At 38.4% G+C, this 25452-nt stretch overlaps 1 protein-coding gene across 1 annotated transcript in view; it reads left to right on the plus strand.

The window, feature by feature from the left end:
* Window positions 1-3514: 3514 nt before the first annotated feature.
* Window positions 3515-25452, plus strand: part of tnrc6c1 (trinucleotide repeat containing adaptor 6C1) — a gene marked incomplete at its 5' end in the record, with an annotated part of 45807 nt that continues 23869 nt past the window's right edge. The window contains 3 exons of the mRNA XM_028041460.1: window positions 3515-3556; window positions 4762-4783; window positions 17719-18066. Of these exons, the coding sequence (XP_027897261.1) occupies window positions 3515-3556; window positions 4762-4783; window positions 17719-18066 (412 nt within the window). The remainder of the gene's footprint in view (window positions 3557-4761; window positions 4784-17718; window positions 18067-25452) is intronic.

The raw sequence follows: 25452 nt of genomic DNA on the forward strand, positions 1-25452 counted from the left end.
AAGGCACGTGTGACACATTTGCCCTTTTTCTTTATGTGTCTGAGGTTTTAGATGCAAACACCCGAATGTTGAAAGAGCTTTCCTGTCCCAAAAGTGCAGACGAGCAGAGGACGACGCGTCGCATGATCTCCAAAAGCTGCAGTGGCTGTTGCTGTCGTCGTTGGCAGGGCATGCGATGGCATTCCTGGCTCTGTGCCCAGCTGCTGTCGTCTACGGTCTACCACCCCTCCCCCTCCCCCATCTCTCTCACGTCCACACTAACCAGCTTCATTGTCGGTCAATTCCCTCATCTTTATTGCTCAAGTGCGCAGCGGCAAGGCATTTACTTGTTCACACGTTTACTCTCCGCTTCCACTTAATATTTTTTTGAAGCAATTTTATGCTTGGCTGTAATTGACTCACCTTGATCTCTCCTCGGTTGTTATTCCCGTCCTTTTTGTGTCCATCCTTTGTCATCACAGTGTGTTTCTAGTTTAAGGGGGACACCCAGCTGTAATCCCAATGATCTGACAGGAGAGTGTAATTCCACAGCAGACCTCAGTTCGCTGGCTTTTGACATTTAAATTCTCATGGAAAGCGCTTCCACATTAAAACTTCATAATGCATAGTCTATTAGTCTGCTGCTACATATGACTTCAAATCCATGGCCTTGTTTTTCTTTTTGCGAAAGTCTTATTGAATTGTTAGACAAATGTTTGTCTTTTTAATCAACATTTTAAAAAAATATTTTCAAAAAATAAATATTTCTGAAACTCTTTCAATCAAAATATACTCTAAAGTTGTTGTAGTTAATATAAACGCCATTTGAGTCTGGTTATGTTCATCAAAAAGCTGCAGAATTCAAAACAAAAGTGGTACAACCATATGTGTATTTGTAAAAAATATTGAAAATCATCCATCAGTTTGTCTTTGTAACTTGGCAAAAGGTGGAAAATGTACTGCATGACTGTACGGCAATCAGTAAAGCTCTAAATATGCTCACTCTTCCCGTTGATGCACATGTTTACGATTTAACGGTTTAATCTTTCAGCCTTGCTTGAGGAGCAAAAGTTTCTTTAACTGTACCCATTTTGACTGTCCTCCCAGGTCAGCGGAGGACAGCAGCTCACATTAACTGGAGCATCTCACTTATTGCCTACATGACAAAAGCCTCACTGATGCAACGGCAGCTATATTTAGCATTGCAGCTGTAGGTGCTAAATCAACCTGTTGCAGCTTTAAAAAAAAAAACTGTTGATGGGTATGAGTAGCAGCTCTCCTCTGCATAAGTGGCAACAAAAGTTACTACGCAGCTTTTGGGATAACACCAAGATACCTGTGTCTTCAAGTGATTTTGAAGCTTTTTTTTGGTACATAAATTTTTCATCTTGATTGAAACTTTTTTATTATTATTTTTGACCTCAAAAAACCGCTGGTTATTTTTTTACTGCTAAGCTACCTGACAGGTTGTTCTCTGTTTTGCTTCTGTATTTCTGTATTTATTTGAGTTGTAAAAAACTGAGTGGTAAATAAAAGCTTATCCTCTGATCAGAGTTCAGAGTTGAACATGGGAGACATTTCCATATTATTGGCTGCAATTGTAGATGAGGCAAACATTCCAAACTAAAATGGCAAAATATTTTGTTTGCAGATATCAAATGGGGGAAGCTTGGGATCAAAATGCAATGTGTCTAATTTGGTGAGGGGCAAATTTATCTAAACCCTCCATCATTTCAGTTTGAACACCATATCTGTTGTTTGGTTGCCACTTCAGCCCTTTAGGTGTTTTGCTCCCGATAAGCAGCAAAAGTGAATGGATGTGACATTTAATTTTTCCCCATTGTTGCCCATTTTCTGCTTTTATTTTAGCGTTAGTTAAAGGTCATAAGGTGATATTTTATGCGATATCTCCTTTATCAATATTGCAACAAAATTTGTAATTTGTTGATTTCATTTAAGCAAATGTTTTCCCAGAATTAGTCAACATTTCAAACTCAAAAATACTTAATTTATCCTAAAGGGATATTAAATAATTTGCTGGAAAGTCTGATCTGGAAGCTGAATAATTGTTAGTTTTTGTAGTAATACATATACATACAGTTTTGTGAGAATTGTAAAGTTCCCACAAAACTAAACTTAAGTAAAACAGCTGAATCTGTTTTACTTTGCCCAGTTCCACGATTGGAGGAAACTGACTTCAGCGCCACGCTGAAGGGCGCTGTCTGTCTCCACCTGACTGCTCACTGGGACCTCTGGGAGTGCCTGTTGCCAGGCAGTGGCATACGTCACCATCGCCTGCAGTAGCGCTGTCTTGGTAGAAGACCAGACTGGTTTCTTCAACAATGCCACATTTTAGGGTTTGAGATAGAAAAAGAAACCCACTTTATTTTGTTTATTAAATTATATGTCGAAAAATCCTTACTTTTCCATTTTGCAGTATAGATTCTGGACTGGAAATGACTTAAAGCTCTGGATATCGTTCAATGTGAATCGACAATGTAGCACTTTCACCTTTAGAGCTGCTTATTGAGGTCATTTTCAGTACAAGCAGCAAGATTGACTAATGTCAATAACCCCAAATGGTGATATGAGTTGTTTCTGTGGATTTCCCAGAATGAATGTAAAATAAAGACTGTGTTGGCTGCAAAGCTTTCCACTATCAGTCCTAAAAAACAAAGTAAAATTATATGTAAACAGTTTACAGAAAATTGCTTTGGAAAAGAAAAATCAGCTCGGGTGGTGAATTCAAACCAGCCCTTCTGATTTTACCTTGGAGAACAGAAAAGGACAATGTCGCTAAGTGAACTCAACACGCTGAGGCTCAACAGTGCAACCACCTAATTGAATATGCAGCTCAAAATCTGACATCTGTGCAACTATTTTTGTTTCATTGGCAAGGCTGTACTTAACTTTGCATTTATGTCTCTGGGCAAAAGTGTGGATGCTTTTTTTCTGGGGTTTTTTGGTTTGTTTTTTTGTCTGTACAACATGCAGAAAGTATACTGTGCAAATTAAGTCCTCACTGACTGAGCCTGCAGCCAATACAGAGCAGGTTAACTTCTCACCCAGTGTGTGTGGCTGTCAGGCTTAGTGTTTGTTGAGACAGTCAGCCGTGGGTTGACCAGTCTGATGTGTCCCTTTTGAAATGGTGCCCACCCACAACTTCATTCACAACAAGAGCCAGTTTGAACTGCTGAATTTTCGAGGTCACAAAAATAGCTTAGAGGCTCTTTCCTGGTTGTAAAGGCACAACTGTCTTAAGCTGTGCTTGTGTCGTTGACTGTCATCAACTTCTGACATTTTCTTAATTACCAGAGGTAGTAAAATATGCTTTAAATGTGTTGATTCCATCATGTAAAATGTAAGAAAGAAGTTACGCACACCCCTGGTATTTTCTGGTATCCTGTGAAGAACTTGCCAACACAGCAGGTGGTTAAGAATAAGTTTTGTCCTTTCTTGTCTTCATATATTTTAGCTGTGAAAAGAAGCAAAAACACAAGAAGAAAAACGTTTGATGGAAGATAAGAAAAAGAAAAAACAAGAAGAGAAGAAAAAGAAAGAAGCTGCACAGAAAAAGGTAAGCATCCAGTCCAAGTTCTGTTTTGAATTGTGTCTCTTCCCCTCATTTATTCATTCATCAGCTTTTTTTTCCTGCTCACTTAATCCCGTTCAGTGAAGCTGAGGCTTATCCCATCTATTGAAAGGCAGGGTATAACCTCGACAGATCGCCAGACCATTGCAGGGTTTTAGAAAACATCTTTGCATGCACGCAGCCTCTCTCCTAAGGTCAGTTTAGAGTCACCGTATAACCTAACACGCTGTGCACAGAGAGAGCTGCAAACATGCACACTCCTCCATCAAAAGCCTGAAAAAACCCAGACTGAAAAGCTTCCTGTTGTGCCACACAAGTTTTAATAAGACTACTAACATAAAACCTCTTCATGTATTCAAGCTTTAATGGTTTCTACTTATTGTTTAATAAAATCTGATATTATAAGCCATAGTAAGACCTCAGTTTAATGCAGGGTCAGACCATTTTAGCTCCACTGCCTTATCAGCCATATTCAGATAGAGTGAGTAACGCATTAAATATTTCTCCACAAAACTCATTTATGGTGGTGTTAATTAATTAAGTTAAACTAAATATATTTTTTTTAGTGTAAAATGTAGTTTAATTATGAAACTTGTACCATCTTTTTGGGAAAAAAGACTTAAGTTTTGCATCACATCTCTTGTTACACAGTGTGTGTTTCTTTTCGTTTATTTACTAATTGCTCAAGTCTTGGGTTCACACAGGTATATTCATTTCAGCTACATAACTTGTAACAGTTGCATTTTAAGTACAGTGTAATATCCAGACATTTCCCCCCCTCATGTATTACTATAATGCCTATAAAACGTATTCACCCTCTATTTTATTTTCCCCTTTTTATATTTCTTTTATAAAGCTCTTGTATCAAGAGGGTTGATTTTCTTTTGATAAAATGAAAGACAAACTCTTTATAATTTGCCAACTGTTTTTTAAAGAAGCACATCATAATGTTTTAATGTAATATTAATTAAACAAAAAAATGAAATATATTGGAATATGTCCACCTGGCATTCTGGATGTTTTTCTATTTTTCTCTTTCCTGTTGCCTCTAGGCTCCTATCACACTTAATGTGAACATGACAGTAAATGTCACACTTGCTTTTCTGCTTTGCATAAATCCAATTCTTTGAAATATTTGTATTTTGGTATTGTAGGTCAAATTTTCATTCATGTTTTCTTTTTTGTTACAGACCACAGAACAGATAACCAAAGGTAAGTGTCTGAATTTGACTTTAGTTAGTTTCATAAGCCTGTTTTGTTACTCTTTAGAGCACAATTTTGTTGTCTTTACACATGAAAAACGTAGTCTACTATGCTTTCTGCTTTTAGATCTTTGTAAATAAGAAGCAAACTTATTTTAAGGATAAGAAATTGTATTTTTGTCTCCTTAGAGGTGCTTTAAAATCCCAGAGAGCCACTGTTTGATCTCTTATCTCTGCTGTGTGAGAATAAAAAGAATGAAGCTGAATTAAGGTGAAACATTTTAAGTTGACAATGAAAATATCTGGAGCCAGGTGGTCTGAACCACCTGAGCTGACTGTGGAAGCCAGGTGCCCATGCAACACTAATAAGGAGCGTAGGGATGATGCAGCTCCTCCTCAGGTCTCCCTGTTGGCTCCACAGGCTTACCTAGGAGAATGAAGGTGAGAAAGAATCTCAGAATAAAAGAAAAATAAATCAAATAATAAACAATACAAATGCATAAAGGGAATTACCTTCGAAGACGTTGTGAAGACTGGACTTAGCTTGCAGGTTTTGAACTCTAGTTCTGTTAAAGCTTAAATATTTATTTTTGTCTCCTGAGGCCAGTGTTTGTAAAAAAAAAAAAAAAAAAAAGAAAGAAAGAAAGAAAGAAAATCCTATTATTGGGCTGAACAATCATGTTTGGAGCTGGACTCTGTCTCAGGACAGACGGGGGGGGAGAAAAATCCGATTAGACCTTCAGGCAATTGTTAACAGCAAGACATTAATACAACAAAATTAGCAGTGAATGTTGTAATTTTCTACCATTCAGACAAGTGTTTGTTACAGTGGTTAAAACTCTGGTTTTGTAACTGGGAGAAATCTTATTTGTGCCCTTATTATGTTATATTACAACTTTCAAGCAAAGAAAGGCCTCTAGTAAATAACTATTGAAAAACTAGGCTGAGAGAAGCACAACATGTCATGACCTAATATTAGAATTGTTTTTATGTTAGAGAGAGGAAGGAAATGGTTAATGGTTTTAATGATTGAATTTTGTATTCACACTTAATTATTTTTGTATTTATTTATGTAATCTTATTTAGATACAAAATCTCATTCTCAGGATAAAGCCCTATAGATATTATGTAATACTGAAGATGTTTGTGTGAATGTTTGTGAGAGCCAAAATGAGACCAAATGACAAGTGAAACAGAGAATACTCCAATTATTACTTCTACTGATACGGTTTCACTTGTTATTAAATTGGCCCTAATTATCTTGCGTCCACTAATCAGGGTATTATAAAGCTGGAGCTGAATGGATTTTTTTTCTGTCAGCTATAGTTTATATGATGCCCTCCAATCTATACGGTCTAAGAAAAAACTTACAATGCAGGAATAATTGCAGCATTTCTTCCACAGATTATTTCATGAAGTTACTTAAGCTACTTCAGGAACCTGTATCAAGCCAGTAATGCAAGACCATGTTCTGCATTACTTTGTTACAAGGGCTGAAACAATTAATTGGATTAATTTTGAATAATTGATCATTGAAATAATTAACTAGTTTAGTAATTGAATAATTAACCGGAGTATAGTTTAAACATGACATTTGATGTAAGAACAACACCATCAAAACAGTAATTAAGCTAAAATTGTACAAAAAAACCTATGCCAGAACTCCTCATCTGGCATAGTTTAAGATTCACCTGTTTCAAATTACTTAAAAAAAGGCCTTCAAAGGACAGATGCATTTATACTATATATATGCACTGCTCAAAAAAATAAAGGGAACACTTAAACAGGTGTTTCACACTTAAAGTGTTCCCTTTATTTTTTTGAGCAGTATATATATATATATATATATTTTTTTTTTTTTTTTGCTGTCTAATTACATACCAGTTAATCCAAAAATAAGTCAATTGCAGAAAGGGCTGAGCTGTACCTTTAGACAAAGCATTTGTCTTATTTAAAAAAGGAATTGAATTATTTTTAATTTTTATGTATTTTTAATATTGTACTAAAACATTTAAGTGGTTAAATGAAAAATTTGCAGACTGTGCCATTTTTTTTCTATCCGATTACTTGATTAATCATCAAATACTCGCTTAATAATGTAATCGTTAGCCATAGCCTGGTTTTTACAGTTAACACAGCACTAATAATATTTAGAAAAACATTAAACCTTGAGGAAAGACAGATTTTTTGAAGATCAATTATATTTTGGACTAGCAACTTAAAAATATAGATTGTTTGTGATAGTAATTTAGGGTAGACTGGGAGCTAATTAGGACAATGAGGAAAGTGTGGGGGATGAATAAACATGCATCCATCCTCTGGAGATTTTCAGCAGCACCCGAAGCATCTTAATAATGTAACCGCTTCCATCTCCTGTCTGGTCTGGCAGAGAGGCCCACCCTGGGAGCAGAAGAAAGGGAGGGCTGCAAGGAAAAGGTTGAAATAAATTTTTGCTGTTTGGAGTGAAGCAAAGAGAAGGTAAATGCTGAAACGTGGGGGCTCAGGTTGATTTGAGGGAGCAGGAAAAAAACTGTGTGCGAGAGCAAAAGAAACAGATGGAGCTACGTGAAACTGAGACTGAACTCCAGTTTCCTGTTTGCCGACACAGCTGAGGGGGCCCGTTGTGGGTTGTTTCTCCTGGCCCACTTCTGTAACAGACATGCAAACACATGCTGCCTCTCTGTTCCAGTCCCTTAATGTAACAGTCAAATATAGATCTTTTTTCTTACTTGCTGTTTTTCCGAAAACACTCAAATCGCCCAAGATGTTGACATGAGTTCAAACATTATCTGGAGTATTGAACTGATTGCTGTTCATTAGCTTCTGCTGCAGAATTTATCGTTGCACAACAATCCTTATCCCCAGTGTTCAGGTCCTAATGTTCTGCATGTTTTAGTTTATTCCATGTTTTCACACACCTGCATCATTAACAGGCTTCTGCATACCTTGTCAACACTTTATTAGATAATTTAATCAACTGATTATTTTTATTTTGCTTCTTATTATGAAGCCAAAAAGATGGAAGTAATTTGGTGTTTTGCTAAACTATATATACTTTTTAGAGTTTACTCTTTGGTAATTTGACTTTTCAACCACAAATTTCAATAATACTGTAACAGAGCAACACAAAGGTTGTGCATATGGAATATAACGCCTGATTTTCAATTTTATGTTTTAAACAAAGTATTTAACACTGTTTCATTTTTGTTTTCAGCCTCATTTAATCTGTTGAATAAAATCCGGTCTAACAGATAACCTTCAGAAATCACAGAATAAGAAAATAGTCCGCCTGCGTGTTAATAAATCTCAGTATAAATACATCTGTCCTTTGAAGGCCTCAGTGGGTTTGTTAGAGAACAAAGAACATCTTGGAGCCCAAGGAGCACAGCAGACAGGTTAGGGATAAAGTCAAACATGTCACTATAAAATGGAAAGAATCTGACACAACTGTAAAACTGCTAACTAATGGCTAAACACCTTAACTGAGAGACCTAAGGAGCACTTTAGGAAGGAGCTTGAGTAATGGCATTGCTGCAGTCAAAGAAGGAGCTCTGTTCAGATGACACTTGAAAACTGTTTATCTCAGTTGTTCTTCATCTGACTGAACTGGCAAAGAAGAATATGCAAAACCTCTGTCTGTAAATGTGCAGAGTTAATGGAGACAATGCCCCAAACGACTTGCAGGTGCAGATGCAGCAAATTGAGATGTGCACCATTTCAACAATTTTTATTTGTAAAAAAAAAAAAAACAATACATTAAAGAAAACCATTCCATTTTTCAAGTGTGCTCTACTTTATGCTCGGCTATCGTATACAGTCCCATGGTTTGCTGATAAACATCAGGATATGATTTTATTCTGCTGGCTTGTATTGCTTTCATAATATTTGGTCCTGAAATTTAATTTCATTGTTTACTGCTGGGTGACAACATACTTCTGTAAATGAAAAGGTTGACTGCGACAATAGTGAAGTGAGTGCATTGCTGTGTTTGTTCCCATCCGTCTTCTATTGTTGTGCGACATTATAGGTCAGCATCCCAGCAGCTACTGGCATGGCGTAACAATCTACACTGCATCCTGTTTCTAGGTTTTAATAAGCTTCATTCCTCTATTTATTCCAGAGTTCAATGCGATCATCGAAAGGAAGAGTGAAGCATGCACACACATCGAGGCACACATTTACATATTGCCATGGATAACATTGTTAGAAAGTGAATCTACAGCTGTCATTTCATAGCCAATTAATTTAACATTTCCTATTATCTTACTTACACTCAGTAATTTATGTTTGACATAGAGTGGTGTGATGAAAATGGGATTTATACAAGATGACCTTTTGTTATCATCACTGCCTGATCCCTTCCCCATGTCTTATTTAAACAAAGGAATCAGTTGTATAATAAATGTTATATTCATAGAAGAACTGGAGTAACAGATGGATTCATCTGTGGTTTTGCTCCTACTGTCATCATATTGCACAAGTCTTTTAATTATTTTCAACTTTGAGTACCAAATTATCCTAAACTGAAATAGAGAAATAAAGTTAAATCGTTACTATACAATGTAGAGAATACCAAGTAAAATTTCTTGCTGTCAGTTTCTTGTATGAAGTTCCTATTCCAGCCTGAGTTGGTGTAAGGCCCAGCAGGTGCTGCTCAGGTCAGGAGGACAGGACATTCCAGCCTCTTTCATGCTTCGCTTCTTCTAAATCAAAACACAGAGGAATCTGCGCTGCCTACAGCTGTCGGCAGAAAGGGCACGAGCAGGGGAGTGATGACTCCAGGAAAGTAGTTTTGTTTCTGTCCTGCACCTGACTTTTGTAAGCAGGGGTCTTGGAGACGAGCCTCTCTGACCCGTAAAGCTGCAGAAGTAAAAAGAAAAAAACTACACTTTGAGACACACTAGAAGCAGAGATGGATTTTGGTGTGAGTGATGGTGTTGAGCTATTCAGGTATAGTTAAGACTTGAAAGTCTGACCTATATAACAGTGAGTTACACTGAGTGTTCTGGTAGATATTAATTGCTCTGAATAGCATTAGTCACCGTGTGAAATATGATGAGGGGAGGGGTTTCCATTTGAACCACTGTGTCACATTTATTCAGTTGTAATTAAAGCTTCCAGTCTACTCTGGTGAGGTTTGCTGCTCATATTTTAAAGCCCCATGGAAGATGGAGATGAAAGCCTCTAAATACCTCATCAATATTTGATGCTTTTCCTCTACTTTTTAATGAGCCATTTGATAAGCATACGTCTCTATTTTCTTGTTATCTTCAATTATCCTGATTTACCGTTGCAGCTTGACAGCGAAAGTGTTATATACGCTGCTGGCCACATGTATTGGCACCTCTGCTGAAGACGTTTTAAAAAATCATATAATCTCCTGAAAATGTTAGAAAACACCCCTTTTTTAACTGGAGTATATTTATTCAGTGGGGAAAAGAATCCCATGTCACCCGGATCCCCAGTGGCGCAATTATAGTACCACTGCTGTCAATACAACCCCATTTGGAGCAAGACTTGGTCTTTTCCTAATACAATGTGCAAGGTTTTAACACTCAGAGAGGAGGGACCTATTGTCATTCCTGTTTGCACAAACTCTTAAATGTGTGGTCCTAAAGATTTTCCAGAGTCCTGCTTATTCTCGTATTGTTCTAACTCACCCCTCTGGTATCTGTAGGATTTAATTATGGAGACTGAGATGTTCATAGAAAAGCCATTTCTGTGTTGGTTTCTCCCATTTCTCAAACCCTAACCCTATAAAAATTAAATAAATGTGCCAAGAAAAAGTTACAAATTACTCACAACATGCCCCTATAAACATAGCTTGGTCTATTTGAAGTACGGTAATTAAAAAAATATGTAGAAAATGTACTTTAGTTGCATCATTTTATAGGGATTTTTAGGGGTGCTGGTTACTGTGACACAGGTGATTTTTGAAAAAATAACTATAAATAAGTCCAGAAATGTTCATAACCCTGGTATATGGAGGTGTAAAATAATTCTGTTTTTACCTACATGGTTCTTTTGAATGGAATTCATATTACCATTCTGAAGTGGTAATATGAATTACCACTTCATATTCTTGACTTTAATTCGAGGAGGGAGCTAAAGATTAGGGTGATGGCAAGGAGTTCTTCCAACCTCAAAAGACTTGGAGCTCATGACCAGAGTTATATTTTTATTGTACCAGTGGAAATCTGCTCAGCAATCATGAAAAGTCTTTGATTGCTGTAATATCACTGTTTCCATTAATGGTGGATAATTTTTACAGATACTTTTTAAATTAAATTAAAGGTATTTTTTCCCCAAATTGCCCTTCATTGTGTTATTGTCTTTTGATTTGTCTTTTTCATTTTCTATCAGAGACGAATGTTTTGTCTTAGTTTTAAATCTTTCAGGTTGGGATAATTTTGGCCTCAACTGTAGATGATAGTTTTACTTCCAGTGTATTGTTTACTTTTGTAAATATGTAAAGACGCACATATTTACATTTTGCACCTCATACCATTTTCTTCCTTTTCTCATACCATTTTTTTTCTGTTTCACATTCGCTCGTAAGCCCATCCACAGAGGGTATCCTTCATCTTCAAGGTCATGTGGCCTATTTGCGACATCCACTCAGGAGATTGTGGAGCCGTTCATGCTTCCCGCCCCTCTTCCCTCTACATTCGACTCTTTGATGTCGCTTCAGACTCCCCGCTCTCCCACGTCAATACAAAGTCTTAAACACTCAGGCAAGCATGCTATCATCTTCTCTTTCAGAAAATTAGGATCCCTTTAAAAGTTGAAAATGAGATGTCTTCCTGTGCGTGAAGCACACACAGCCCCAAGGCCAACGTTTGATGTGCATCTTTGATGAACTGGGAATTCTCCTGTGCAGCCTCACAGCTGAGGACCGTGTTTTTGCAAATAGGCTGTCATGGAGATTCACTCTGATCTCTCGCTTTACTCCATTTCAGTTTAATTAATTTTTTTTTTAAGCTAAATGTGGCTTTGGGAGACGCACACTTCATATGTTACAGCCTCCACTAGTGTGTTGTTTTTATTCTGATTGATCTTTTATTTTCATTAATAACGTAACACTCATGATGATCGGTTTGATCGTATTCGTGTGTCTTAATGTGCAAGACGTGTGTTTTGCTCTTTGAAATGAAGCAATCACAGCAGTGGAACATGCTAAGGACAAATAGTGGTCTAATTGTAAGCGGATTTGGAGCCAAGCTGGTTTCAGGCAGTGAGACGGGAGCTCACAGAGGAGCACACTGGGGGGGGGAGACTTTCATGCACACACTGTTCTCTTCATCGCTTATCCTCCCTCCTCTACCTCCTTCCACTCCTCCTGTACGCCAGCTTTCTCTTTCGTTCACCCTCCCTGTCCCTCATCGTTTCTTTTCCCCGATTGGCCAACAGAGCACTCAAGTCGCTTCCCCCAACCCCCTCTTCCTCCCAGCTTCCAGAAGGATCTACGTCATCCATCAGAGATTTCCAACTGTATAACAGTCGACTCCATAACTAATACTTCGTGGCGCAATCCCAGAGTCCTCTTGTTTTATTAGGAAATCACCTCTTAAAGCCAGCAAATTGACCTGGAATTACTGCAGCCATCTGCTGGCCTTAATACAGCTATGATGACAAGAGGATAATAGTCAGTGGGAATGAAGGAGAAGGAGAGAGGGGAGCACAGAAAGGTGGGGAGGGATGAAGCACAAGAATATCTGAAGATTTCCTGAGCTGCAGTGAGAGGCAGACGGATCCAGAAGCAAGAAATGACATATATCGCAGAAACATAGGAATCCCCTCCTCGCATGCGTCCCCGGTACATAACCACGATGGGCACCGACACATCAGTAGAAAGGAATTCGGTCTCATGTATCAGTAAACATGGGTCCCTGTTTGCATGTTCCACTGCACCATGTTGCCCTCTCCCCTCAACATGGGCCTCAGCATTACATAACTCTTTGTTTTTGTATGTGACTGGCGGACCGCATGTGCTCAACTTATTCACCGCTTCGCTGCACAGACTGGGGATGGCAGCCAATGGCGAAGAGCGCTGCTCTTTGTAACTCATTTAGTCCGCAGAAATTATTTTTTTTTCTTTTCCTTTTTGCTTGTTGGTTTCACAAAGCCGCCTTCCCTCCCCTCCTCAGCCAGCACTCAACTACCATTTTGGCTCGGTGCGCATTACGTCCGATCAGCTGATGTTTGGGTTTTCACAAGTACAGCCTACATAGGTTTTAAACACATTTTCTGCATCCCTTTTAGATTTTACTTTACCAGATTACTCCATTATGTAATGAAATGCTCTGAGGCGATTACCCTCTGTGCTTTGTGTCCCATAATGTGTTCCATCCAGGGCTAGCTTGGTAACCTGAGTTGATCCTCGTGAATGATTTAATGCTGACCCTTAACCTCATTGCTACGCATTATTGTACTATAAATTAGCCTGCAGGGGACTTTAAATCAGCCTAATGCTTCATAGTCCTTTAATATTGAACTTTCATTTAAATAAGTTATGTTCATATTTTAAGACATACCTCTGGACGTGACTTTCTAATGTGAGCGATGGAGTTTGTTTTGAGCCAACAGGATGATTTCTTCCTGCTACTGTTTACCTTACCATTTCAGTAGCAGGTTTGCTCTGATAAAGGGGGGTTAATAGAAAATTTTAGAACGTTTGAACAACAAATTGTGGAGACACAACAAAAGGGATTGGTGGGAACTGGTGGATAATAATAAATATTTTCAGAAAATAATGAATAAATAGAAGTATTTATCTCATCAGTCTCATATTGGTCAAAAATCCATGTAAAGGGGAAAATATTTTTCTTAGTTGTTGCACTTCAGTTGCATACTTTCCAGGAAGAAATGAGAGTTTGATTAAAAATAAAGACAAAGAATTTTCAGAATCACAACACTAATTCCAACAGAATAAGTAACAATTAGTAACTGTATTAATGTATCTTAGGAATTAAATAATTACGGAAACAAAAACAACTTTTGCTTAAAGAGAAATGTCGAAGGAAACGAGGTACATTCAGAGTATAATTATCTGATTAGAGGTCTGGTTTGATCACATTTCTATTAACTTTACTCTCCACCTATTAAACACAGGGCTTTTGCACATGATTTTGATTTATTTTGCATGCTCCAAATATGATTGAAAGGCTTTGAAGAAAGAAAAAGCAGAAACTTTTAGGCCTGTTCCCAGCATGTTGAGACATCGCATTAGATCGCTATTGAGAAATAAATGTACATTTTATTTATTTCAAACCTTATGGTTTATATTTTCAAAAAAGACAGTTTCAGAACCCTAGATGACTTATACCTCTGACTGGACCTCTGCTTACACAAATCTTAAAGCTCTGAGAAGTGAATTTAAAGGACATTACTCATAAAAAGGGAGGAACTGCTCATGAATTAATTATGCATCATTTTCAAAGGTTACAGAGTTCTGAACTAGCAGGATGAGATTATTACTTTAAAATGCTTTCTATGAAAAGCGTTTACATTTATCTAAATAGTGTTTGTTTAGAGTGTTGTAAACATTACATGCTTTTGACAATTTCAAGGACGTATGCGATGCTGCCTTACATTACCTGCTTGATTCTAAATAACAGGTTGACACATCTAGTTTGCCAACATAAAGGAGGTTTTAGAAGTTAAAAAGGTGCTTATTTCCCTAGGGAGTCTGTAGAGAGCAGAAACAGACTGGCTGTTCTTAAGCGTAGCTATTCTGAGTATAGGCTATTAAAATGGTTTGTCAGAGGTGACGGAAAGACCAGCTCTGTTGCCAGGGGTAACTGAAGCTAGTGGGACATGAGCACTTGACTTCAGCAGCTACGGCAGCGGTTGATAACTAACAGCTTTGGTCATGCGCCGAGAGGTAATCGTTTCCGGGGCTATAACCTGCCACAAAGTATGAATAGCTTATGTTGATGGGGTTGGGCGCTCTTTAAAACTCTGTCCTGGTGGAGACAATAACACACAATAATGAAGCAAGCAGGTCTAAGTCCATTATCTGGTACTTGACCTATTTATCACTTTTAATCTGTGAACAGGCAGCATATCAGGCAGTGAGAGTTCTCGGTCTTTCCCAAAGGCAGTGTGTATACAACCCCTGGCAAAAAGTATGGACTCACCAGTCTTGGATGAGCACTCATTCAGACATTTCATGCTGTAAAACAAACTCAGATCAAAAACATGATACAATATTAAGGTCGTTCCAAAGTGCAACTTGTTGGCCTTCAGGAACACTCAAAGAAATGAAGAGAAACTATTGTGGGAGTCAGTGAATGATACTTTAATTGACCAAGCACAGGGAAATAAACATGGAATCAGGTCTGAGGAAAAAAGTGTGGAATCACTCAAATTGGAGGTAGAAAAAAAAGGACACACCCAGTCTATGTCCTTTCCCTAAATGGACACCTGCCCCAGATTAGATGTGCCCGTTAGTGTGCAGTTCAAAACACCTGCAGTCATGACACCTTGGAGGGCTGCTGGACGAAGTGGAGTGGTGAGAACCATGGCTCCAACAAGAGAAATGTCCCTTGAAACAAAAGAGAGGATTGTGAAACTTCTTGAGGAAGGTAACCCTTCACGCATGGTTGCTAAAGATGTGGGCTGTTCACAGTCAGCTGTATCCAAGATATGGACCAAATACAAACAGCATGGAATGGTTGTCAAAGCCAAGCGTACTGGTAGACCAAGAAAGACATCAAAGCGTCAAGACAAACAACTTAAGGCCATTTGTCTTGAAAACCGAAAAAGTACAACTAAACAGATGAAGCATAAATGGGAGGAAGTTGGAGTCAATGTATGTGACCGAACCGTAAGAAATCGCCTAAAGGAGATGGGATTTCAATACAGGAAAGCTAAACGAAAACCAGCATTGACACCTAAACATAAAAGAACGAGACTCCAATGGGCTAAGGAGAGGCAATCATGGACTGTGGATGACTGGATGAAAGTTGTCTTCAGTGATGAGTCAAGAATCTGCATTGGACAAGGTGATGATGCTGGAACTTTTGTTTGGTGCCGTTCCAGTGAGATTTATGAAGAGGCCTGCCTGAAGAAAACAACCAAATTTCCACAGTCCTTGATGATATGGGGCTGCATGTCAGGCAAAGGCACTGGGGAGATGACTGTGGTTAATTCTTCTATCAATGCACAAGTTTACATTGACATTTTGGACAGTTTTCTCATCCCTTCAATTGAACAGATGTTTGGTGATGATGAAATAATTTTCCAAGATGACAATGCATCGTGCCATCGGGCAAAAACAGTGAAGGCATTCCTTGAAGAAAGACACATTCAGTCGATGTCATGGCCTGCAAATAGTCCAGATCTCAACCCAATTGAAAACCTGTGGTGGAGATTGAAAAAAATGGTCCACAAGAAGGGTCCAACCAGCAAAGCTGATCTGGCAACTGCTATCAAAGAGAGTTGGCACCAAATTGATGCAGAATACTGTTTGTCACTCATCAAGTCCATGCCTCACAGACTGAAAGCTGTTATAAAAGCCAAAGGTGGTGCAACTAAATACTAGTGATGTATGTTGAATGGTCTTTTGTTTATGCGTTTTTCATGATTCCATACTTTTTTCCTCAGAATTGAGTGATTCCATATTTATTCCCCTGTGTTTGGTCAATTACAGTATCATTCACTGACTCCCACAATAGTTTCTCTTCATTTCTTTGAGTGTTCCTGAAGGCCAACAAGTTGCACTTTGGAACGACCTTAATATTGTATCATGTTTTTGATCTGAGTTTGTTTTACAGCATGAAATGTCTGAATGAGTGCTCATCCAAGACTGGTGAGTCCATACTTTTTGCCAGGGGTTGTATATGATTTACATTTCCACAATGAGATTATTACAATCCTCTGGTCTGTGATTCAGAAAATCCTACTTGTATATAGTTGTAAATAGCTCAATTGTAACTTAAAATAAATAAATAAAAAGGCAGTGAAGAAATGCTGTGCTAAAAGTTTTTTTTTTTTTACAAAACATGCAGGCAAATACAGAGCTTGTAAAAGTTCTTGCACATACTGAAATTTTTCACATGTTAGAAAGCACCCTTTTTTAATTGGAGTTTAGAAAAGGGACAGAATAACAAATTTGATCTGCTTGAAGAATAGCTCCTGTTTGTTTTTTCTCACAACAAGCCATGTAGGGGACACAAAATGTGGAAGAGAGCTTCTCATTCAATGAAAAAGAGTTTTTTTGGGCCCACATGCAGAATATTAAGTGTAGTTGAAATCTAGGATAGTTGATGGGAAGACAGATGAAACTGTCCTAGAAGAAATGCTGTAAAAGAAATTCCAACATGTTTTAACGGCACAAAAACTCTCGATATCTGCAGCTGGAATTAAAGCGAAATAGTTCAGATCAAAAAATATTGTCAAAATGGTCCAGTCAAAGTCTGACCTGAATCAAACTGAAATCCCATTGCAAGACTTGATAAGTGATTTCAAGTCTCCTATCCTATCCATAAAATGATGAATATCCAGAAATGTGAGCAGGTGGATTTATAAAGTATTGATACAAGGGATTAAATACAAATGCAAAACATACTTTCCTGTTTTAAAAGCTTCACTTCACAATTATAAATTAATTTGTGTTGTCAAATTATAGTATCTATGATATAATATCCGAATAAAATACCTTGAAGTGTGTGGTTGCAACAAGTTAAACGTCTCTGTATCACTAAAAGTATGCAAGAGCATTAACTTAAATCCTTTTCTTCATTAATATTTTTTCAAGTTTTGACCATCAGATATTATAGTAAACAAAAGTTGTGCTACAGCCAACATCCTGCTTTTTGTCTGTAGTATTTTGACACGTGTATGTGCTCAGCAACTCTGTCTATAGCTAACGCTCCTTTAACCCACTCATCCTATATTTGCACTCCCTCCTTCTAACTCACTTTCCCTGCCCCACTTCCACAGTGCCAGACTCTGCCAAGCTCGACCCCACCCCTCCTCTTCTCCCCGCCAACCCCGGTGCCATCCCACCCGTACCCCAAAGCAGTGGAAATGGGAAGCGCGCCCCCTCCGGATGCCAGCCGCAGACTTTGCTCCAGCAGCAGCAGCAGCGCTACCTGCCCAGAGAGGTGCCACCGCGCTTCCGCCAGCAGGAGCAGAAGCAGTTGTTGAAGAGGGGCCAGCCTCTGCCTCCCGGGACCCTGCCTCTCCTAACCACGGGATATCCCGACACTGGTGAATCTGCAGCATCAACAGTAGCCATAAACCCCTCTCCATCCTGTACCTCTTCCTCCTCAGCCAGCTTGCCCACAGGTCAGCAGAGACACTTGACAAATCTCCTCCTCTGCTATTAGTAAATACTGCATAAGCTTGCAGAATGATGCTTGCTGTGTAAGAATAGAATATTACTCTGAATTGGTTCAATTTCTTTTCATTGTGAGAGGACGTGGAATAAAATCCCGTTCTTTGCTGTCCTTAAAGCTGTCATCATAAACCTTGTTTACATTTCTAGACAAAAATAACATTTTAATGTATTTTTTTTAAGTGAACATTAAAATTGATTTTAATTAACCTAAAATTAAATACATGCCAGCTACTTAAAACTTCACACACATTTTTGCTTAATATTTTTTTGGGGTACAAGAAAAAAAAAAGCAAATTTCTTTTAAAGGTATCATGGTCATGTATTATTAATTTGGTAAGAGCAGAAATATAGCATCTTCTAAAATCTTTTTTAGAGACTTTTTTGTTCTTTTTAAAAGAATTAACACAGTTACATCTGAAAGATTTCTGGAATCATATGAGTAAAATTTTAACAGATTTATAGCTAAATAACACACATTTAAGAGAATTAATTGAATGTTATTTTAAAGCTTCTTAAAATCTGCCTTTTTGTAAGCATTTTTTAAATAACATGCATTTATATAATTAAAGATTTGTGCTTTACATGTATGTGAACTTAAGTTCACACATTTCATTAGCTGAAGACAGTGACTGATTTTCTGCTGCTCTAGATAGTCTTCTGTGCTCCAAGCTGGGTTTTTGAAAGCTACATTATATTTCCAACTATTTTCACGTAATACACATAGCTTTGAGCTTTTTATTTATTTCTACACAACTATATAACTCTTAATTGGCACATAAACCTGCAAAACATCTTCAGTTCACATCTTGCAGTGTTGAGGTACTGTGCACACTGAAAGGTTTGAGGAAACTGCAGGCTAATGCTAGCTCCCCTCCACTTTCTTTTGATGGTTTGGCATCATAGCGTGTTTGTTTTTTGTGGTTCTTGTCTGTCATTTGTGGATAAACGTCAAAGTGAGAGTTATTTTCCTCTTTTGTAAACTAAGCGCTTTGTTTTGAATGTCATAATCAATATCTGGCGTCATAGCACAGCTGGACTCAGGTGTCTCCCAGACGGCTGTTGGTCTGTAGCGGAGCCTCATCTGAGTTGGTCACATTAATTGCCACTTTATGAGTTTGTTCCTCTTCTACTGATAATGGAATTAGCAGCAGTCTAGCCGTTGCTCAGATACATTTCTGTAAAATATCTGAGCAACAGATATTATAACAGCAGAGCAAAATATTTCAGTGCAGACAATGTGACTTAGGGGTTTATTAACTTTTACCTGCCACTTCATACATTTACCAGCATTTTGACAGTAGTTTGCGCTAATTTATTTCCCTGATGATGCATTTTTGTGCCTGAGATTAAACTCTCAACATTTTGACAGTGACTCTCTATTGATATGTGGTCTCTTTCTGTTTAACTTTGCTGGGTTTTTTCTTGGACTACATCTGCTGTGCCATGTGTTATGTTTTAGTTTTGTTTACCACTCTGCCTCTGGTTTTGTTCTTGTTAAACTCCACAGAAACATTTGGATCACAGGTGCTGCTGGCCACTGTTTATTCCTCACTTTGCCAGGCTGGGATTTAGAAATGGGGATGAGGTAGATGAAAAGTAAACACAGCTGGCTATTTTTTTTCTCTCTGTGTGTTTTCCTTGCTGTTGCTTTCATGCTTTTCCAAGTGATAATAGTCAATTATTTACCAATAATTATCTGGTGTTGATGAAGATCCTTCAGGGCCTTTTGCGTCATGTGAGTGATGCAGCTTAATTCTCTATAACTGTCTCAGGGCATCACTCAGCTCCTCCTCTGATTCTGTGAATGCAGATTTATTTACATGGCGATGAGATGTTTACCCTCTCGTCGTCGCTCTTCCCTCCTCCTCCTTCTTCTGATTAACACCCTCGTACTGTGCTCTGAGCTTCAGTGTTTCCTGTTTGGGAGGAGGAGCGATACGGAACGAGCTACTTGGCCCGCTGCCTCGGTGAGACCGAGAGAAGCAGAGAAAGAAGTAGAGAGCCAGAGTGGCAGAGGTCCAGGTCTGTGGGCTGAAGTGACTCATAGCTTACGGTAAAAGCTGCTGCTTCTCTCCACCCCTCTCTGGCAGCCCAGCTCGGCTCTGCTTTTGCTCTCTGTGCGTCTTTGAACCGACGTGTTGCATTGGGATAGAGAGAAGTCTACTTTCCTAACTAAAGACCGACTGTGAGGAGCTTCCCTCCAATAAAACAGAATTTTCAACAAACTCTGTTTGTTTCCGACTGCTCGTCCTGAATCAGTCTTATAAGCTTGCTACTGAAAATATGCAACATTAGCCCTACAGGTAAATATCGCCTTAGTCACATCCTGGTCACACAGCAGAGAGAAAGATGGTCCCCTCCTCTCTTTGACCTAGTGGTGATATTCTACAGTAGGAACACACTGGCTCCATTCATTGCCCTCCTTTCCACTTTTCTCTCCATCTGCCTTACTCTGTATTTCATTATCCGGCTACATGTGACTGTCTTAAAAAGCCAATCTGATCAACGTTTCTTGTGTATTTATATGCAAAAAGAAAGCACAAACATTTCCTTCCCTCCTAGATCAGAGGGACTTGTGTGTCATAGAGTATTAATCTGGTGTGACGGCCTGTAAATAGTGGAGTCTTAGTGTTTTTGCATGATAATTGAATTTCATGCTAAGGATTTTAGATGTTAAATCTGCCCATTTAATTTTAAGACACAAAGAAATTTAGTTTCTTCCATTTTCTCTGTGTTTTGCAGTGAAGTCATTTCCTTTCGCATGTTAGTTGAACTCTGAATTCTTGGCTCAGGGTGTATGAGATGTTTTATAGTGTTTGACCTACAGTACAGACTAAATGTTTGGACACACCTTCTCATTGAATTCAATTAGAAAGTGTGTCCAAACTTTTGGTCTGTACTGTACATGGAAGATGCTTTGTTAGACATTGAACACACCAGCAACAGTGGCAACAACATTCTTCTATGGGGATGCTTTTTATTTCTAGCAGTGATCAGAGATGTTGTTACAAGAAATGACTTAAGGCTCAGTCTGTGACTCACCTTCCACCAGGTGGCCAAGACCTTGAGTCAATGTCCAGATGCCCTGCTGTCCATGATGTGGTCTCTGTTATAAATAATTTTAAATTTGGTTGTCTTTCAAAAGTGATGTGAGAAAATGCTTCTCTCATCGTCTTTGTTTAGCAGTGAAGCAACCTATGTTCGTAGCTTCACTTTGACTGGTTTTGTTTAACTCTCAGCTCTTGTCTTAATGTGTTTGTGGCGTTGCTGAAAGGATTTACAGCTAACCGCCTTTGCATTTGTAAAACGCTTTTGTTTATAGCTTGTAAAATAATTAACGACTTTTATATACCAGCGGGGAGCTGCCGATACAACCGAACAACAAAAAGACTTCTCAGTGTAAACACGCCTCGATGTGTGCAAGAGCTGTGCCGCTAATGTGTTAATAGCTTGTCTGCTGGAGAAGAGGATACATGCACGATAGACTTGATGTACTCTTTAAGTCTGCTGATCATGCCGTAAAAGAGCCTTGGGAATCCCCTCAAAGAGGTCTGGGATGTCTTGTGATGTGATTAAACATCAGCTCTGTGTTAACCACAAATGTTCGACACTCGCGCTCTCTGTTTTTCTTTGTTGGCTGACTTTCTCTCAGCTTTTTCCTCCCCTGACTTTGTCTGCGAAGCCCCGTCGTCTCTGACGCACGCATTCTCCTCCTCCATCTCCAATGTATCAAAAAAAAAAAAACTTGCAGACTTTCTAGTTGCCCTTGGGGTGGGCATTATTAGTCAGACTGCACATTCCATATTATGCCAATCTTCCTGTGATTCTAGACTTTTTTCCAATGTTGCCTTTTTTTTTTTTTACGTAGCCAACAGTCCATATCCCTGGGCACTTTAATGTTGAGGAGGTATAAAAGAGAGCTAATTTTAACTTGAATGCTGAGGACGGGCCTTGAGGAGAAAAAGAACACAGAGAGGAGAACATGAAGTCCAGATGTCTGAGTTGTGTAGTTTCTTCATGACACAGTGTATCCTTCTGTTATCCTTTGGATTTTTGTTAATCATAGTTATGATGAGACTCTATTAAGGTCAAACAGAATGTACTGAAACTGAATGTATAGAAAAAATTCTTCTATAAAGAATGCATAGGATTTTTCATTAGACTTTGTCATGTTCAAAACACACATTTTAATGTAATCCTTAAATTAAAAATTGTTTCACATTGGGAAGTGGAAAGAAAATGACAGTATTTTCAAATTGTTTACAAATAAAAGTATAAAAAGTGGAGACATTTATATTCATCCTCTTTTTAACTTGGCAGCAGTTTTGTAAAACCTGCAAAAGACTTGAAACCTGGACATAGGTTCATCTTTAAGGAGGACCTTAAACATACAACTAACACTATAATATTATGGTTTATATCAAATTATTTTCATGTGAGCCAACAAAATCTAGACATAAATCTAATTCAGAATCTGTTGTAACACCTGTAAATTACAGTTCACCTTCTCTTTCCATAAAGTCCAGTTCAACTTGAATCATTTTGCAAAGAGGAATCTGCAGAAATTTCAGTCTTCACAAATGTAAAGCTGGTAGAGACCAATAGGCTTGCAGTTGTAAATGCAGGGAAAGGTGCAATTACAACACCAATTAAAAAAACATATTAACTAAGAAGGGCCTATTCTAAATGGATGTGTGAGTAATATTGAAAACACTATATCCGTTTCCCTCCCCTTCAGTTATACACTACTTTGTTTTGAATGAATTAGTCTAATATAAGTACTCATTGAAGGAACTGTATTTTGATAAAGTCGCTGTTATACTGCCTTCAGTTTTAATGGTAAATTGTAACGGGTTAGCCCGCTTCAAAGAACTGCAGCAGCAATTTAGTGTTAAATATGGGCTTCACTTTATGGCTCCCAACCTCAACCGCAATAGTAATTTTACCTCATTCATGCATGTAAGCTGTTATACTTCATATTTCAGTAAGTGACTTGTGTGTTGTGATGTTGCTTTATGATCAAATCAAGCCATTCTTAAAAGGTCACATTTTAATTGATCATTAGGGGGACTGTAGTACATCAACTCAATGTGAACTTTCTAATCATCTGACAAAGAGGCAGTACATTCTTTTGGGAGTTTTGTATGTTCCCATCCAGGAGGATGTTCATCTGGCAGGCGGCATGCATTGTCAGCTCTGTACCATCTAGTCTCTCTGCCCTTCGGGGACTTCATTAAGCCAGGAACAGTACAGCTGAGGCTCATACTGTCCCTCTAGATTATTTCCTACTTCTGTTTCCAAACCTCCATCTCTGGCTTTCATTTTTTAATCTTACAGCCCTTTCTATCGTACTCAACTACCATTCTCCCTCCCACTATATAGACACTGCCTGGCCAAAAAAAAAAGTCGCCACCAAAAGATGGTCACATTCTCTAGTATTTTGTTGGACCGCCGTTAGCTTTGATTACCGCCCGCATTTTCTGTGGCATTGTTTCAATAAGCTTCTGCAGTGTCACAAGATTTATTTCCATCCAGTGTTGCATTAATCTTTCACCAAGATCTTGTATTGATGATGGGAGAGTCTGACCACTGCGCAAAGCCTTCTCCAGCACATCCCAAAGATTCTCAATGGGGTTAAGGTCTGGACTCTGGTGGCCAATCCATGTGTGAAAAAGATGTCTCATGCTCCCTGAACCACTCTTTCACAATGTGAGCCCGATGAATCCTGACATTGTCATCTTGGAATATGCCCGTTCCATTTGGGAAGACAAAATCCATTGATGGAATAACCTGGTCATTCAGTATATTCAGGTAGTCAGCTGAGCTCATTCTTTGGGCACACAATGTTGCTGAACCTAGACCTGACCAACTGCAGCAACCCCAGATCATAGCACAGCCCCCACAGGCTTGTACAGTAGGCACTAGGCATGATGGGTGCATCACTTCACCTGCCTCTCTTCTTACCCTGATGCGCCCATCATTCTGGAACAGGGTAAATCTGGACTCATCAGACCACATGACCCTCTTCCATTCCTCCAGAGTCCAATCTTTATGCTCCCTAGCAAACTGAAGCCTTTTTTTCTGGTTAGCCTTACTGATTAGAGGTTTTCTTACAGCTACACAGCTGTTCAATCCCAACCCCTTGAGTTCCCTTCGCATTGTGCGTGTGGAAATGCTTTTGCATTCACATTTAAACATACTCCTGAGTTCTGCTGTTGTTTTTCTTCGATTTGATTTGACGAAACGTTTAAGTAATCGCCGATCACGATCATTCAGGATTTTTTTTCCGACCACATTTCTTCCTGGAAGACGATGGTTCCCCACCATCCTTCCAGTTTTTAATGATGCGTTGGACAGTTCTTAACCCAATTCTAGTAGTTTCTGCAATCTCCTTAGATGTTTTCTCTGCTTGATGCATGCCAATGATTTGACCCTTCTTAAACAGACTAATGTCTTTTCCACGACCACAGGATGTGTCTTTTGCCATGGTTGTTTAAGAAATGAGGAGTTACTCATTGCATCAGCTGGGGTTAAATAACTTGTTGCCAGCTGAAAGATAATCGCCTATGCAGTACTTATCCAATAGGAGGCTTGTACCTATTTGCTTAGTTAAATCCAGGTTGCGACTTTTTTTTTGGCCAGGCAGTGTATTGTGAACATTTTAGCCAAAACAATCCTGGAGAGCAATTCTTTAAGATTATTCTAAAAAGTATAAATCTGTGCAATTATTGCTGCCTATCGTATAAAAGTTGTATAAAATAAACGTAGCTAAAGCATTTTTGTAATTTCTACTTTATTTTTAGTTGTTTCTCTTTGTAAATAAAACATGACAAAAAGCCCTGTATCTTTTAGCTACAACCAAAAATGGGGACAAAACAAGAGAACATACATTTCAAGTAAGCCATATGTTTGTTGTCTTCACACTTCAGGGAACGTCTAATAATAAAATAGCTTCTCAACTCAATTTATCTATAGTAATAATTGCAGCAGTAATTTAAAATGTCTAAAACAACTGGAGCTCTGAATAACAAGCCTGTAGGGTGATCTCTATTTGTCTGGGAGTTATGAAAATTGAGGACGATATGAAAAAAGGTAGAAGAAAACACTGTTAAGGAGCTGTAGCAAAGAGGTGATGATGCCCACTGTTAAGTCTCCCAAATATCTTAAGATCTTTCTTAGAGTGCATGGTGTCATGATCTCTTGAAATATCAAGACATCTAAAGAAAAAATCATATTGATTTTACAAAAAACACTGACAATGAGGTATCAGTGTTTCAGATAGAAAATGATCCGAAATACATGACCAAATCAAAACAGAACAGACTGACCATGGG

Source organism: Xiphophorus couchianus, chromosome 16 (genome assembly GCF_001444195.1).
Source record: "Xiphophorus couchianus chromosome 16, X_couchianus-1.0, whole genome shotgun sequence".
Classification (NCBI taxonomy): domain Eukaryota; kingdom Metazoa; phylum Chordata; class Actinopteri; order Cyprinodontiformes; family Poeciliidae; genus Xiphophorus; species Xiphophorus couchianus.